Here is a 17,033-nt window from a genome sequence, read left to right as displayed (position 1 = left end):
CACTGTTTACCTTTGAGTGGGGGCTTTTTCAAAGACATCGGGGGAGTCCCACCTCTGATATCCACACATCTCAGCGGGCAGCCTGGAGCCCTCCCCATCACAGAGCACTTTCAGGTTGCTGCACGCGCACACATGTGCGTTGGTGCACATAAATAGGACAGCTGTTCTCGCACCGGTGGCTGTCCACTGGATCCCGCATCTGCTGGGCTGTTGGTTTCAGGGCCTGATTGGTCGCTAAGGGTCGTATTTGGGTCGGCTGCACAATCACAGGTGTGTTCATTTCCTCGTGACGTGAAAGCAGCTCTGGACTGAGCAGCCCTCTTCTGGACCAGAGCAGGCCAGCAGCTGGTTTCTGGCGCTCAGAGATCCTGACCGGCTCCTGACCCGCCAGGAACACGGCCACCGTGTTGTGGGGTCTCTAGAGTCTTTCCATGGTGCCAAGTTCTGACCTCTAGTTGTGAAACACTTGTCATCTTTGCTGTCTGTTCTCTCCCCCTGTGAGGAAGGGTCACCTCTTATGTCTGAGCCCCAGGTCACTGCTTTCTGATCCTCCCACCTGTGTGGGCTAGCCCACCAGGAGGGATGCTGGGTGTCACGGAAAAAGCTCTGCCGCCTTCCAGGGCTCTCCAGTCTGGCCTCATCCAGCTCCTCCCTGGTCCCAGGCTTTCTAGAAATTCTTTCCCTTCCCTGGGCCAGCTCCCCCTGCCCGGGGCTCTTCTCTTGGTGCCCCTGAGCAGAGGTGCTCTCTCCGGGGTCTTCCTGGGATGCGCTGGCCGTGGTTCTCGCGTCCTCCTGCCGATTCAGTGTTCGGGGACCCCAGTCCTGGCTGTCTTCTGCCGCCCTTTGGTTCCCTGTCCCGAGGGCTAGTCTTTCCTTTGTGGAGTCAGCGCTATGGTTAGGAGCATCAGCCCCCGTGGCACACCGAGCAGGCTGGAACTCCAGCTCTGTCACTGGCAGGTTGTCTCACCGAGGATGTGGAGGCGCTCACAGCCCCACCCGCTCCTGGGGGCCTGACCTCGGATGTGTGAGTGCCCGTCACCAGCTGGAGAGGCGCATGGTGAACGCTCAGTGCATGTAGGGGTTTTTACTGGCAAAAATGTTCCTCCCAGCTACAGCGCAGACTCTCTGTCCCTCTTAGAATGCTGGGGTCCAGGCGTGCTGTTTATTTTGCTGTGTGGAGTTTGTACACGGCCACCTTGCCAAACCCCGTTCTAATGGTTCTACCGGCGGTTCTCACCGGCTTTCTTTGTAGCCCTTCTTGCCGTCCGCTGCTTGGTTCCCTCCTGCCCGCTCCAGGCTTCTTGCTAGATGGGGGCGCCAGGAGAGCGTGGAAGTCCGCGCACGGAAGCTAGTGTCTGTTCTTCACCAGGACTTTTTTTTTTTCTTTTGTGGCCACAGTGCGGCATACGGGATATTAATTCCTGATCAGGGAGCGAATCCGTGCCCCCTGCAGTGGAAGCACACAGAGTCCTTAATCGCTGGACCTCCAGGGAATTCCCACCAGGACTCTTTACCATCAAGAGTGATGTGTTTGCCATAGATTTCTGCGAGACACCGTTTGTCAGTGAGGAAGTTTCCAGCTTATTAAAGCTTTTTGGGAGGAAAGCGTGTTGCATTTTATTGAAAGCTTTTAAGATAATCAAAAGATTTTTCCCCTTTAATCTGTTAGTGTAGTAAATTACATTGGTCTAATCTCTTTTTTGGTTTGTGTGTTCTCTGTCTCTTTCTATCTCCTGTAATGGTTTGTAGAAAAGGAACGTCTTAGTGTGTGAGGATTTGGTGGCACTTGCCGGCAGTTCTGTACCTCCCTGGTGTCTGTGTTAAGAGGTGACCTTTGGGGACTTCACTGGTTAGGAATCCGCCTGCCAGTGCAGGGAACACGGGTTCGAGCCCTGGTCCGGGAAGATCCCACATGCCGCGGAGCGTCTAAGCCCGTGCACCACAACTACTGAGCCTGTGCTCTAGAGCCCGCGAGCCACAACTACTGAGTCCACGTGCCACAACTACTGAAGCCCGAGCACCTAGAGCCTGTGCTCCGCAACAAGAGAAACCACCACAATGAGAAGCCCGCCCGCCGCAACTAGAGGGAGCCTGTGCTTAGCAATGAAGACCCAGCACAGCCAAGAAAAAAAGAAAAAAAAATGGGGGGTAGACTTTTGACTGCTTTTTCTCCCGTGGTTATTGTCTCTTCAGGTGTTCTGCTGCTTCTTGAATCATTTTTGATAAATTTATATCTTCTTGGGGAATCACCCACTTCATCTGGCTTTCATGAATTTATTAACAAAATTGAACATAGTGCTTTGTCATTTGTTATTCCCTCTTTCTGTAGTAACGTTTGGTTTCCGATTTTGTATGGTTGTATGCCTCAGTTTATCCATCTGGAATATGGGAATCATAATTCTATGTCAGAGCATTAAGTGAGTGAATATTAGTAAAGTACCTAGGACAGTGCCTGATACGTAATAAGTACTATGTCAGTGTTAGCTAGAAATATCTGTCTTCTTGGTCAGATTTATCAAGAGGCTTATTTTATTGATCTTTTTGGAAAAAAGATTTTGTTTGTATTGATCAAGTCCATCATTAATTTTTCCTTATGACTTTAATTCCTTCCTTTCCCTCCTCCCTCCCTCCTTTCCTCCCTCCCTCCCTTCTTGTCTTCCTCCTTTTCATTTTCCTGGCTACCTAAACCATGGGTATAGTTAACTGAAAACAATTAGAAACTGGAATCCTGGCACAGTAGGTGGGATAAACAAATGCTTCCTCCCCCTCTCCGCCCGCGGCTCTTCTCTGTCAATTCAGCTTCTGGTCTTGAAAATCCGACGGCGTTGAAAATAGAATCCGTCCTTGAATCTTTAGCCCAGAGAGTCTCAAATTCTGTTGTGCATTAGGGTCACCCGAAGCGCTTGTGAAAACACGGATTGCTGGGCCACCTCCAGGCCTTCCAGTTCAGTAGGTCTGGGGCCCCGAGAGATGCTGTTGTCGCCAGGACCCCTCCGAGGGGCCTGGCGTCCCCTCGTCTTAGGCATGTGCTTTGCTGACTCCTGGGAGCTCTGAGAAGCAGTGCCTGGCCCACTCCAGGCCAGTTAATTAGTTACCTAATGAGTTGAATTAATCGTCACGCCACAGGTGGCTCTAACCTGCAGCCAGGGTGGAGACCCTGCCCATCAGGTCCTCACACGGAGGTTCTGGCATCACTGCTGGTGCCTTTGGAGTAGCCCGGGCATTGACCTTGAGCCGCTGCACTGGACTGAGGGATCAGGAGCGCCACGTGGGTGATGCCTTCCAGGTGCTGTTCTCGTGGATGGAAATGGCTCCACCACGGTCTGCACTTGGCAGGCTGAGAGGGGAGCGGGAGGGGAGTCCATCCGAGAGGGCCTGTACCCGTCACCCTCGGTGTCACACGCAGGTCGTATCAGTGCCTCCTGAGGCTGCGTGCGGCAGTTCACAGCAGTTCCCGAAGCAAGTTGCACATGTGCACGGGGGGTGCCCCTTCTCTCAGGGAGAGGGGGGTGCTTGGCGGGACGGTGATCCCACGTGTGGAGAGACAGACGGCTGGGGTGTGGAGAGCCTGCTTTTCCTCATGGGGCTTGTTTACGAGTGTACACATTTGTGAGTTCATACGTTTGCTCGGCAAGAAGTATCATTCAGAGGATTCACGAACCTCTTTGACTGAAGATTAAAGGAGGGGCTGAATATGGCACCACTTTGCATACAGAGCTGCCTTCCGGGAAGGGGCGTCTTCACTTACATATGCCGGAGGAGCTGTGTTGGGAGGCTCTTGCTGAAAAGTGGGGGATCTCTGTGGTCGTGCAGATACTCACCCTGTGTTTTCCCATTTGATAGACTCAGTGTATGTCTGTAAGTCAGTCCGGTGTTTCTTTGTACCGATGCTTTCTTTGAAGTGATGATCCTGTCTCGGGGGCATGTCCTGTTTGCTTGGCTGTCTCTCTTGGCCTCTGGGTGACGGGGACGCAGGGACGTGGCTAGTATGCTGCGCACGCTGCTTTTTCTTTCCCTGGAGATGCAGCCGTGCCGTTGGCTGCTGGAGGATTTTGCCTTTTGGATGAACAATGACGACTCTTTCCTTCCACTCTAGGGCGTTCTGGACCGGTTTTCTCAGATTCAGCCAAAGCTCATCTTCTCCGTGGAGGCCGTCGTGTACAATGGCAGGGAGCACGACCACGTGGACAAGCTTCAGCAGGTCGTTAGAGGTGCGTGGGCTGGCGTGGGGGGCAGGGGGCAGGGGCGAGAGCCCCCCCAGGGGTCCCAAGAGCCCTGCAAAAACGGAGTAGTCTCAGTCCTAGGTCGTGTTACGTTTCAGCAAAAAAGAAAAAGATTAGCGGCTAGGTATGTTGTGTCCTGTAAGCTTGTGTTTTCTCCTCCCCCCTGCTTTCAGGACTAGCAGACCTGAAAAAAGTGGTGGTGATTCCTTACGTTTCCTCCAGAGAGAAGATAGACATTTCCAAGATTCCAAATAGGTAAGCCAGCCGTATGCTGATGACTGGTTGCATGTGAAACCCACTCAGAGCCCCAGCCGGGGTGCAGGTTCTGTGGATCTTTGCACTTGGGGCTGGAGTGTTTCAGAGGTGCAAGGTGTCTTAGTTAAAAATTGTCATTCTGTAGATGGGGACCCGAGGGCCCCAGGGGGAATCCCTTGGGGCCACGTGGTAACTTAGTGGCAGAACAGAGACTGTCCCAGGCATCCTAACTCTTCCTGTCTCGTGTCCCTTGGAAGTGGTGGGCTTGGATGGGGCCAGGCTGGCTCCCTGGATTGGCCACAGCAGTTCTGAACAGTGACTCATGTGTATCCACAGGTGCGTATGTGTGTGGATGTGCGTATGTGCACACACACACGTACACCTCTGTGTACGTGGTTCATACTTATGTGTATTTGTATGCATGTATGTATACACGCGCAGCCACACAAAGGTGTACACATACGTAATATGTGGGGTTTTTCTTTCATTTTACAACCTAGTTTTTGTTGCCATTGCTAACGGCATCTTCCTTTGCTTTTCTGACATTTATAAGCCGATAGACCACAGGCCTTGACGTGGAATAGAATGGTGAGCACCTTAATTCTGAACAGAAGTTAAGAAAATGGATTATGATTTGGTCCAAGTTGAGATTCTTCCCAAAGTTCTTGTTATACACCTTTCATCTCTCTGTAAGCCATCATAGAGGAGCGAGTTCTGAGATCGGGCGTGTTTACCTATGCAGGTAAACCTGTCCATTTAGCCTCGCGTCTGGGCTGCAGGCAGGAGTCTCTGAGTGGCCCCAGGCCCCATGAGAAGCGGCGGCAGAGCCGCAGGTGGGGATCCTGGGTGTGCCATGGCGGGGAGGGAGGCGGCGAGGAGGCCTTGCTACTCAGGCAGACGGGGTGGACGCGTGGCTGAGCGGCGCTGTGCAGGCGCCCTCCAGGGGCACTGAGGGGGCTAAAGCTCATGTACTGTCCCCCACGTTTACAGTTGAGCTGGGGGGACAAGACACGCCTGCAGGAAGGGGGAGCTGTGACCGCTCGGCCCAGTAGACACAGCCATGCTCACTGAACTGGGGACAGGAAGTGCCCAGGAGGTGAGAGGAGGGCGTGGTTGCTTCTCTGTGGGGCCTGGGGGAGGTGACACCTGAGGGACCTTAAGAGGTGAGCAGGGTCTGGGGACAGCTGCAGTACCGGGGTTCCAGAGGCTGAAGGGAGCTGCAGCAGAGTGATTGTTCCTTTAAAGCCATGGTCTCGAGCCACACTGTTCGGGGTCAGATCTCAGCTGTGTGGCCCTGGGCCAGCGATCAACCTCTCTGTGCCTTGTTTTCCCCATCTGTAAAACGGGGATAACAGTACCTTCCTCGCAGGCTTAGCAGTGTGCATGAAGTTAGCTCTCAGTAACGTCGTCATTATGGGCAGGTGACAGCTGCAGGCCAGAGTGGACTGTGTCCTCTGGAGCATCCGGGTCAGGATGTGCAGGTCCTTACAGGCAGGTCCGGGGGCGTGGACTGTCCCCTAGACTGTGGGAACCCTGCCGACCTTGATAAATTACACCCCTGCTGTGAATATAGCTCCCCTGGTTTTATTGATGGGGCCGTACGCACAAAGGCCAGGAGGAAAACAGGACGGTTTGCTGGCCCTGCGGTGGCCTGGCTTTTATTTTTCTGAATGTGTTTATTGGTGATTGATAGAAAGTGAGGGCATCCAGAAGTAACATTAACCACTTGGTTTAGCTTCAGGCAGTGCGGAGAGCTCTGCAGTCCTGGTCCCCACCGCCCGGGGAAGCAGGCCCCCAGCGCTCTCCAGCCTTTGATTCCTGGGTGCCGCAGATAAACCGAAAGCGCCTCTGCGCGTCTGTGGGGGGACTGCCCTTTGGGTTTTTCCTTTTTAGAAGAAGCAGCAAAAGGAATCGCTATTTACTGTGATTTATAGACCAATGGAAAGAAAACGTTTTTCTCTGTGTGGTGCATTCGATTCGATTGGGCCCTTTGTGTAAATGGTATTCGGATGGGAGGTGGAGGCGGAATGGGACTTTCATTGACTGGAAGGCTCCACAGTGAATAATCTTCCTGACGCTCTGGAGAGGAAGGGTCTGCTTGTTTACCGCTCAGAATTATTTGGGGTGCCCATTTCAAATGGCCGCACCTCTCCCGGGAGACATCCTCATCTTTTCTTTCGTTTAAAGATTTATTTTTATGTGTTTATTTATTCATTTTGGCTGCGCTGGGTCTTAGCTGCAGCATGTGGGATCTTCGTTGAGGCATTTGGGGTCTTTCAGTCGCGGCACGCGTGCGGGATCTAATTCCCCGACCAGGGATCGAACGCAGGCCCCCTGAATTGGGAGTGTGGAGTCTTACCCACTGGACCATCAGGGAACTCCCACATCCTCATCTTTAAGGGGGCCTTTCCGTGCAAGACAGCACACTTCTTCACTTTCGTGTGCATCCGTTTGTATTTCAGAGTAATTCTCCTTGGCAGTTTGCTGCAGGCCGCGTTTAACTGACTTCTCCCCCTTCCTTGAAAGAAAGTTCCATTTGACAAAGCAGTAGTTTCGATTTTTCCCCTTTCTTCTCCCTTCTAAACCAGTGGAGGAACAGGGCCGGGGTTTTGGGATCGATGTTTCCGCCGATCTCAAAATACAGAAACCACCTGTCTCCCAAGGTGGCTTTGTGGCTTCCACTACCCTGTTTCTGCTCAGAAAACAGCCCCTTCGGCGGTTCTTGGTGATGTGCAGTGGCGCTTTACGGCAGCTCTGGGGGCAGGGTAGGGCAGGCTGTTTAGGCTGGAGCCGGTAGCTGGGCTTAATTGTATTTGTTCCTGGACAGCTGCTTGCGTCTGGCCATTGTAAACCTCAGGATACAGGAAAACAGTGAGAACAGTTGCCCCACAGGTTGGCATCACTTTCTGGCTGTGCCCTTCAGGTGTCAGAAGAGCTTACAACCCGGCACCTCCTGCCCTCCCTTCTCCTGGGGGGAAAGGGAAGGATTCAGACACGCTGGGCTCTAGCTTGCCTTTGGGGAACCTGGGGAAACCAGGCATCTGCTGACCAGACAGTTAGTAGCAAACAGGAGGTGCGCCTGGGCTCCAAGGACTTGAGCATCACTTCACAGCCCCTCCGCCGTTTGCATACAAGCAGCCAACGTGTTAAATGCAAGGGATCCTTCTCCACAGCGTTTATTAAAGCGCTTAGATTCTCTGGAGAGACAGCCCTTGGCCCCATCAGCGGTGCTAATAAAGCAACCGGAAATTTTTGGGACTTCCCTGGTGGTCCAGTGGGTAAGACTCCGAGCTCCTAATGCAGGGGCCCAGGTTTGATTCCTGGTCGGGAACTAGATCCCGCATGCCTGCCGCGACTAAGACCCAGAGCAGCCAAAATAAGTAAATAAATATTAAGAAAAAGAAAAAAGCAACTGGAAATTTTCACTCAGTTACTTTTTATTCAATTAGCATGAATCCTTGAGCCCCGACTTCTCCCTTCTCTCTTGGGAAGCTTCCAGACAAGGCAGGTCCCTGGAATCTAGGTCGTCACCCAGGTAGACGTGGAGGGGGGTGAACGGGAGGACTCGACAGATTTCCGCACCCCCGCCCCGCCAGGCGTTCTAGAACCTTCACCGTTTGTCTCCTGCGCCTTTTTGCCCACAGCGTGTTCCTGGAGGACTTCCTGGCCACTGGGCAAGGTGCGCAAGCCCCCCAGCTGGAGTTCGAGCAGCTGCCCTTCAGCCACCCGCTCTTCATCATGTTTTCGTCAGGCACGACCGGAGCGCCCAAGTGCATGGTGCACTCGGCCGGGGTAGGTCTGCACCCCGTCCCTGCCTGGGGGCTTCCTGCTGGCTAGGGCGGCACCCCATCCCCGCTCTCCAGGTGGGTGCTGCGCCGAGATCCAGCCTCGAGCCGGGCGGTGGGGGGCTGCTGCCCCAGCTGCCGTGGCCCCGTCGCCACGGGGTCCCGGGACTCCACAGCCTACCAGGGCAAGGCCTGCGCCGGGCGAGCCGGTGACAGTCATGCTGTACGTCATGACCCCTTAGGGTATTGTGAGTCCGACAGATGGGCCCTGCCCACATTTTATTTTATTTATTTATTTTTAAATTAATTTTTCTTGGAGTAGAATTGCTTTACAATGTTGTGTTAGTTTCTGCTGTACGGCAAAGTAAACCAGTGATACATATATCCCTTCTCTTTTGGATTTCCTTCCCTTATTTATTTATTTTTAAATTAATTTTTCTTGGAGTAGAATTGCTTTACAATGTTGTGTTAGTTTCTGCTGTACGGCAAAGTAAATCAGTGACACATATATCCCTTCTCTTTTGGATTTCCTTCCTATTTAGGTCACCGCAGTGCACTGAGTAGAGTTCCTTGTGCTCTACAGTAGGTTCTCATCAGTTATCTATTTTATACATAGTATCAATAGTGTATGTGTGTCAGTCCCAGTCTCCCAATTCCTCCCCCCCCGCCCCCTTTTCCCCCTTGGCGTCCATACATTTGTTCTCTGTGTCTGTGTCTCTATTTCTGCTTTGCGAACAAGATCATCTGTACCATTTTTCTAGATTCCACATTTGTGCGTTAAATATACGATGTTTGTTTTTCTCTTTCTCACTTACTTCACTCTGTATAACAGTCTCTAGGTCCATCCACGTCTCTACAAATGACCTAATTTCGTTCCTTTTTATGGCCTAGTAATATTCCATTGTATATATGTACCACATCTTCTTTATCCATTCCTCTGTTGATGGGCATTTAGGTTGCTTCCATGTCCTCCTGGCTATTGTAAATAGAGCTGCAATGAACATTGGGGTGCATGTGTCTTTTTGAATTATGGTTTTCGCTGGGTATATGCCCAGGAGTGGGATTGCTGGGTCATATGGTAGTTCTATTTTTAGTTTTTTAAGGAACGTCCATACTGTTCTCCACAGTGGCTGTATCAGTTTACATTCCCACCAACAGTGCAAGAGGGTTCCCTTTTCTCCACACCCTCTCCAGCATTTATTGTTTGTAGATTGTGGTGATCGCCATTATGACCATGTGAGCTGATACCTCATTGTAGTTTTGATTTGCATTTCTCTAATTAGTGATGGTGAACATCTTTTCATGTGTTTTTTGGCCATCTGCCGGCATTTTAAACAGAAGGAAACAGGTTAGGTGAGAAGAGAAGATATCAGCTCATCAAGGGTCCTAAGAAGTGTTGGTGTGTTTTCTCAAAGCCGTCACGTAAGCGTGGGTACGGACGGTGCACGTGCCAGGCAGCGTCGCCAAACTTCTGTCTGACCGTGGGCTGGGGTCAAAAAGTTTGAAAGCCGCCGGGTTATATTATAAAGTGCGGTTAACCAAGGGAGGACTTACCGTGCTGTGTGAGTCAGCTCGGGCTGCCGTAGCAAAAGAGCATGGGCTGAGGGGGTTCTTAAACAACGAAGATTTACTTCCTTGCGGCTCTGGAGGCTGGGTGTCCAAGACCGGGGTGTGGGCAGGGTTGGTTCCCTCTGAGCCTCTGTCGTCGGCTCGCAGGGGGCTGCCTTCTCGCTCTGTCCTCACGCGCTCTTTCCTCTCTGCACGCACATTCCCGGCGTCTCTTTGGGGTCTAATTTTCCTCTCTTCGTAAGGACGTCCATCGCGGTGGACGAGCGCCCACCCTATCGGCCTCGTTTTAACCTCCTCCCCTCTTGGAGGCCCGAGGATTATCTGAGTGGAGAAACCTCACGTTGTCTAAGAGCCTTCTAGCTACAGTGCTTGGTCAGACGGTGGTATTTGAACATGAAATACAAAATTCTCTTATTCCAGCTCATTCAGCTTGTACAGCTGTTCTCTGCTAGAACATCTAGAAGCTGTTTGAACCCCTGCCGTAGAATCACTCTAACGCCTTAATACAGCTCTTTCCATAGTGTTCTCATGAGAACGTGGAAAGAGGTTAACACAACTTTGTCATCACCTGGATTTGCATCCAAGGAAGATCCGATGGCAGGTTAGGAATGATAAACGCCAGATACACACGAGCCTGTTCACAGTGGGTGACTTCTCAGGAACCACGGAGTGGGAGGGAGGGGACATCGGGGGCCAAAGCCTTGATTTCTGGAAGCAGCGTGGACCGAGCCGAGGGGCCTCCTTGTAGGAGCGGGTGCTTGTTGCTTACCAGCCTGTTTCGTCACACCGAGTCGGGCGTGTTCAGAGCCTAAGCTGTAGCTGCTGGCATCGCGTTTTGCCTGGAGGGGGACCCCTGGTGTGCCTGGTCGGAGGCCCGATATCCGGCCACAGAGATGAGTGTTTTTAGAAGCCTGGCAGGCGAGGGCGTTGCGGGGTGTGTGTGTGGGAAAACAGCACATTTTAGGAAAGCCTGCCGTCCCCGACTGTACTTCTATTCTCAGTGCTCTTTGCCTAGCGAATGTCCCTTCTTTAGGAGTGGAACATAAAAATGTATCAGATGAAATGTAGTTTGCTCATAAAATCATTGTGCTTGGTATATTTAGAATATGGAAAAGTCAGGAAAAATTATATTACTTCTGGCTTCGCTGGGCTCTTGCATCTCCAGAGAAGTGACTAACATCTTGCCTGTTTTCAAGCGTTATCTCGAGCGGAAACTTGAAAACAACGCGGTGGGACCGCCGACAGTGCCCCTGGGGCTGGCAGCATGGTCAGGGTTGGGTTGGGACGTTGTGATCCCCGTTTGCTGTTTTGTGGTTTCTAAGCCCACAAAAGAGCCCAGAAAACAGCTTCCCTCTTCCTTCTTTTAAATTACTCTTCTTGCTTGAGATTCAGAAACCACGCTGCTTACACTTCCTGACGCTCAGGGAAAGCATTCAGACTTGCCATAGATATTTAGAAATTAAGGGACGAGCTGTGGACGCGACTCGTTAAGGTTCACACAGAGAGAAGCAAAGGAGGGCTCTGTGCCGTCGAGAGAGTGAGGTTGCCGAGCAGGTGGGCACATGGCGGGTTACGAATAGGCCGGGCTCATAGAGGCAGACCGTACGGGCGAAGGTGCCCTTGAAAGGCCAATCTAAGTGAAAAGGGAAATCGACGGGCATCTGCCACGGGTTCCTATAACCCAGGAGCTCCCAGTCCTTTCTGTGGACTTGCCACGTGAGCACTTAGCGTTCATCGAAAGGGTTCCTGAAATGTTTGTTGTCCCCACGTGGTCGCCCGCCTCCTCTGAGTGAGAGCAGTGTGTGTTGAGGGACTTTCTGAGGAAGCCTGTGACTGTCCTGGGTGGGCGTGGGTGTGCTGTCCCTGACCCTGCAGTGCACGCACGGTGAAGCCACCGGGCTCTTGGCTCCCACGTGCAGACCCAGGGTGGCCTCGGGGAACCCTCAGAACGGGCTCTCCCTCCCAGCAGCCTTTCTAACGCTGTCTCTCCGACCCCCGTGTGGTCCGTCCCCAGGGCAGGCGTCCCCACTGCGGGCCTGGCGACGGGGTGCCATCCAGGACAGACTCGGGAATAGGAGTGCTGGCTCTTGAGTTAGAGAATTTGTTGGGTAGGATTGTTTCTGTTGAGCTTTGAAAGGGATCATCTCCTCCTACTTCTCTCCCGTTGTGGAGCACAGGCTCCGGACGCGCAGGCTTAGCGGTCATGGCTCACGGGCCCAGCCACTCCACAGCATGTGGGATCTTTCCAGACCGGGGCAAGAACCTGTGTCCCCTGCATCGGCAGGCGGACTCTCACCACTGCGCCACCAGGGAAGCCCTGGCTTGTTTTTTATTTCCCTTGGGTACAATGAGGGTCATCAAGGCTGGTTTTAATACGTGGGTCCCGATAGTCCCTAAACAACCAGGGCCACCGTTGCCGTCAGCTGGCGGCTCCCGTCTGTGGCCAGACTGAGCGCAGTGGTTGGCCTTTTCAGGGGCTTCGGAGGGGCCGCGTCCCTGATCTAGCCTTAGGATCTTGTGTGAGATCCATTGAAAGGATGGGAAAACCGAGAGATGAAACAGCTGGTTCAGGGTCCCCTTGCTCTGCTCTCTGCATTGTGCTTGGGGCTGGGAAGCTTCCTGTCCTCCCTGTGAGCCACAAGCGACACAGAGTCATTTGGAACAAGTGGGGTCTGGGCTTTGGAATACTATACGGCTGTACGAAAAACCATGAGGGAATCTCCCTGTATTGATAAATGGAAAAAGCAAACTGCAGGACAGTGCGTCCAAATAAAAAACCAGCATAAATAAATACATGCAGATAGGCAAGAAACATACCTGGAAATGTACACGGGAAACGTATACGGTTACTGGTTGCAGAAGGGGATGGGGGGCTTGTCATGGTGTATGCTTTCGAGTTTCGGTCCAAGCGAATATACTGCCCTGTGAACATTAAAATAAAAAGTAATAGATCACATGTCGGGGTTGGGAGAGAGGGGTCTGACTGGGCGTTTGAGCTGAAAGCAGGGTCTTGAGCTACCCCTCGGCCAAGGAGTCCCTGAGCTCTGATCCGAGGCTCTCGGAGCTGCAGACCCAGCGGCGGCTGTGCACCCCGGGGACAGTCCTGCTCAGGCATCCAGTCTTCCCCGTCCACCACGAGGGAGCAAGGCTGGCCTGTAGTGCCCTGGTCTGGAGCGGGGCAGGTGTCCCTGCACCCAGCCTTTTACCTTCATCTTCGTGACTCTCCGCTCCGTGATCTTCACTTCTCTCTGCCTGAGGTTGGTGGGTCCCCTGTGCTCCTGATCACCTGGCGCCCAGAGCCTGCAGGCCGGCAGGGTCGGGTCAGGGTTTCTTCTCGTGTCCCCAGCGAGTCTTAGGGGTCAGGTGGCAGAGGGACGGGAGCACTGCTCGTCATGGTGAGGGTGCTCAGAGCTCTGCCTCTTCCTTGACCTCTCCTGCCCCAGGGCCAAGCGTCTGGGCTGCACGTGCCTCTGTGCCCTCGGAGGAAGCAGCCTGGTTCACGCGGAAATCCCCCGCTTCTCCCCAGGGGACCCTCATCCAGCACCTGAAGGAGCACATTCTTCACGGCAACATGACCAGCAGTGACATCATCCTGTATTACACCACGGTGAGTGCGGGGGCTGTGCTGAGACGGGTGCCCTCCCCCTCCTCCGCGCAGCTCCCAGGACGGGCTTTGGTTCATTCAGGTAGGGTGGACTTTATCTTTACTCTTCTTTTTGCCTCTCCACCTTTGCACACGTCAGGAGCCAGAAGCGCAGCTTGAGCCGCAGGCAGCGTGCGCCAGACCCCAGGCCACGTGCGCCAGGCCACGTGTGCCAGACCCCGGGCCGCGTGCGCCAGACCCCGGGCCGCGTGCGAGCAGCCCCTCCTGCGGGATCCTTCGCTCTTGCTCTCTTTCTCTCCCTCCCGGTGGCTGCCCACTTGAATCTCGGCAGCAAGGTCGAGCACCAGGCTGGCCCGTCCCCGTGTTGACCTTGGTTGCCGCTGGGAGCCCTGGAGCCCTGGGGAAATCTAGAGAAACCGAGGAGACTGTTAATTCAGTCTCTTGAGCCTGTAGAGGTGGGGATGAGTGTCACGTGACGGAAATCTGTGGCTCAACCTGGGGGACAGGAACTTACCAGAGATGCCATGAGGACGGTCAGTTCTTAGTCGTGTGCAATAGTAAAGGGACTCTGACCAGTTGAGGCGGAAAAGGAATTTACTGGAAGGCCGTGGCGTGGCACGCTGAGAGGCAGAATAACGGCCCCAAAGGTGCCCATGTCCTCACTCCCGGAGCCTGTGCGTGTCACCTGATGCGGCAAAGGGGCTCTGCAGATGTGATTCGACTGCAGCTCCGGAGACCGGGAGAGTGTCCTGCATTGTCCGGGGCCCAGGGTGATCACCAGGGTCCTTACAAGAGGGAGGCAGGAGGGGTGGAGCCAGAGGGGGTGGACGACAGAGCAGAGGCCAGAGCACGGTGGGTCCATGAGCCAAGGAGCGCGGGGGCCCCTTGAAGCTGGAAAAGGCAAAGAAAGACCCTCCCCTGGAGCCTCCAGAAGGAACTCCCAGCCCCGCTGACACCTGAGTTTGGACACCCGACCTTCAGGACTCTCAGACAGTACATTTAGACCAATGGGTTTGTGGCCGTTGTTTACAGCAGCCAGAGGAAGGGCATGCAGGGTGGCTCGAGCAGTTACTTCCATGGCTGGGGATCCAGGCGTGAGACCAGGCGGGGCCTGCGGGTGGCCGCGCGTGCAGCCGAGAGCCGCCGCTGTACTGCAGAGCCCGCGGGAGGCCCGCAGTCCTGCCCCCAGGACGGAGGTGGTCCTGCTTCCAGCCCTTCCCGTGGGTTCGCGTGGAGCGGGCGTCATCAAACCAGAGCTTGAGCTCAAGGCGCTGGAGCTGTTCCCGACGCTGCTGAACCCTGGAAGGTGAAAGGTTAACAAGCCGAAGGAAGTGCTGTTTGTCCCAAGGGAAGAAAACTCAAAATCAGCTTTGTCCAAGACCGCAAATATCCAGGGGCTCCAGAGTGATTTGGCTCCCATTTCCGGTCTGAGTTCTCAAGGAAGCAGAACGCTGAGGCATCTTCCTAACCTGGGAGGTCAAGGCCCAGGCCCTGCTGCTTCCCTGGGGCCAGAGCCCCAGGACCCGACGCAGACACAGGAGGGAGCGCTGATGTGCGACCAGGGGCAGGTCGCCCTGTGTGCCCAGCCGTAAATCCAGGGCTTTGGGCCAAATAATTTGGGTTTCTTTCAGCTGCAGGCTTTCCTTCTATCCCCCTCCCCCATCGTGAACAGTGAGTAGTGCTGGGTCCCCGCCAGGCTCTGCCAGGCTCCGGCCCTTTCAGACAGGAAGCCCAGCCCTGGGGCGTTAATGGAGCAGCGTTTTGAGTTGCAGAACCCCACCCCCCGGGGGAAGCCACAGCTATGCTGACCTCCAACTCAGCTGCCTCCCTGGGACACAGTGAGGGGACAATGGAAGGACTCAAGGATCCAGAGCAATTCTCTCAAAAGCAGTTCACTTTTCTGGGAAGTATCCTGCCCATGAAGGATGGGGCTGTTGCATTTTTCGGTGGAGGATGCCAGGTGCCAGCAGCAGCCTCGGGTGCCCCCAGCCAGGCCTGTGCTGTCACCTGCTGACTCACTTTAACAGCTGGACAGTGAGGTGGCCAGGATGCAGTGCTGCCTATTACAGTAATTCCTTGGGAACTCCCCGGCGGTCCAGTGGTTAGGACTCCACAGCTTCACTGCCGAGGGCCCGGGTTCAATCCCTGGTTGGGGAACTAAGATCCCGCAAGCCGTGCTATGAGGCCAAAAAAAAAAGAAAAGTAAAAAAGATTCCTTATTAGAAGAAACTCAACTTAGGATGTTAAAACCCTTAAAAAAAAAAAAAAGGCAACTCAACTAAATGGAGATTCTCGTGTGACCCCTGGTTCCCTTTGCCGTTTCCATGGTGCCAAAGGGGGAGCATAGGTTGGTCATCGTGCTCTTACCCGCGTCACTCACACTGTTGTGAACTGTCTGGGGATTCTTAACTGCCACTTGGGTGCCACCTCACGTGGCCGCCTGGTCCCCGATGGCGGGATTCTGACCTGGGGACGCCAGGTGACCCGGGACACTGGGCCGCGTCTGCTCCAGGCTCGTGGGTGGGCATGCTCCTGCCCTCGTTGCTTACGGGGTAGAATTGGGTTGTTCTGCCCTCTGGACAGAGGTTCCTGCTTCCTTGTTCTGTCGCTATATTGCTTTAGGCCGGAATCGCCTACACATTCTCCCAGCGTGGGTGGGAGTGCCATTGTCAGTGGGGCTATGAGCACACTCTTTGGCTGTGAAAATTTTTTTAATTAAAAAAAAAAATGCTCTCCTTCCACGTGGTAAGCATTTCATGCAGCACCTGGGAACTTGGTGAGAGGTTGGCGTCTTCCAGGGCCCAGAGGCAGCCACGTCCACCCTGCTCACTCCCCTGCCCCTCGGGCCCCTTTGCAGGCCCAGGGGTGGGGCTGGGGGTTCTGTATACGAATGGGGCGCTGCACACCCTCTGCCGGGCTGGCTCTGCCGCTTTACGGTCTGTCTTCGAGACTGTTCTGTACAGAGCCAGGCCTCGTTCTTTTTGATGGCTGCACAGTGGCTGACTCCTGAGTGCTGGCTGGGTGCCAGGTGCTGTTTCCCACGTCCGACCTCGGTCGCCTGCTGCAGCGCCCAGGGTTCCCTGCGTGTGTGCACCACGTGACCACGCAACGGGCATCTCTGTTGCCTTCAGTCCCTTGTTGTCACCAGTGAGGCTGCAGGAAACATTCTCCGACATGTCTTAGTGCACACGTGTGCGTTGATCCCCGCCATAAACTCTCTTAATTTTTATTTTTATTTTGGCTTCATTGGGTCTTTGTTGCTGCGTGCGGGCTTTCTCTAGTTGCTGCGAGTGGGGGCTACTCTTTGCTGTGACGCGTGGGCTTCTCATTACGGTGGCTTCTCTTGTTGCGAAGCAGGGGCTCTAGGCGTGCGGGCTTCAGTAGTTGTGGCACGCAGGCTCAGTAGCTGTGGCACACGGGCTCAGTAGTTGTGGCGCACGGGCTTAGCTGCTCCGCGGTATGTGGGATCCTCCCAGACCAGGGCTCGAACCCGTGTCCCCTGCATTGGCAGGCGGATTGTTAACCTCTGCGCCACCAGGGAAGCCCCTTACTGTAAACTGTTGACGGGGAATTGCTGGGGCAGAGCGTTGTGCATTT

General features: G+C 54.1%; 1 protein-coding gene across 3 annotated transcripts in view; it reads left to right on the top strand.

The window, feature by feature from the left end:
* Positions 1-17,033, top strand: part of AACS (acetoacetyl-CoA synthetase) — a 49,975-nt gene that overhangs the window by 16,383 nt on the left and 16,559 nt on the right. For all 3 annotated transcript variants that reach the window (XM_024758556.1, XM_024758557.1, XM_024758554.1), the window contains exons 6-9: positions 4,097-4,211; positions 4,397-4,478; positions 8,123-8,270; positions 13,359-13,439. In XM_024758556.1, the coding sequence (XP_024614324.1) occupies positions 4,097-4,211; positions 4,397-4,478; positions 8,123-8,270; positions 13,359-13,439 (426 nt within the window). The remainder of the gene's footprint in view (positions 1-4,096; positions 4,212-4,396; positions 4,479-8,122; positions 8,271-13,358; positions 13,440-17,033) is intronic.

This window comes from Neophocaena asiaeorientalis, unplaced genomic scaffold, assembly GCF_003031525.2.
Source record: "Neophocaena asiaeorientalis asiaeorientalis breed wild unplaced genomic scaffold, Neophocaena_asiaeorientalis_V1.1 scaffold77, whole genome shotgun sequence".
NCBI lineage: Eukaryota > Metazoa > Chordata > Mammalia > Artiodactyla > Phocoenidae > Neophocaena > Neophocaena asiaeorientalis.
This window is presented reverse-complemented; position numbering and strand designations above follow the sequence as displayed.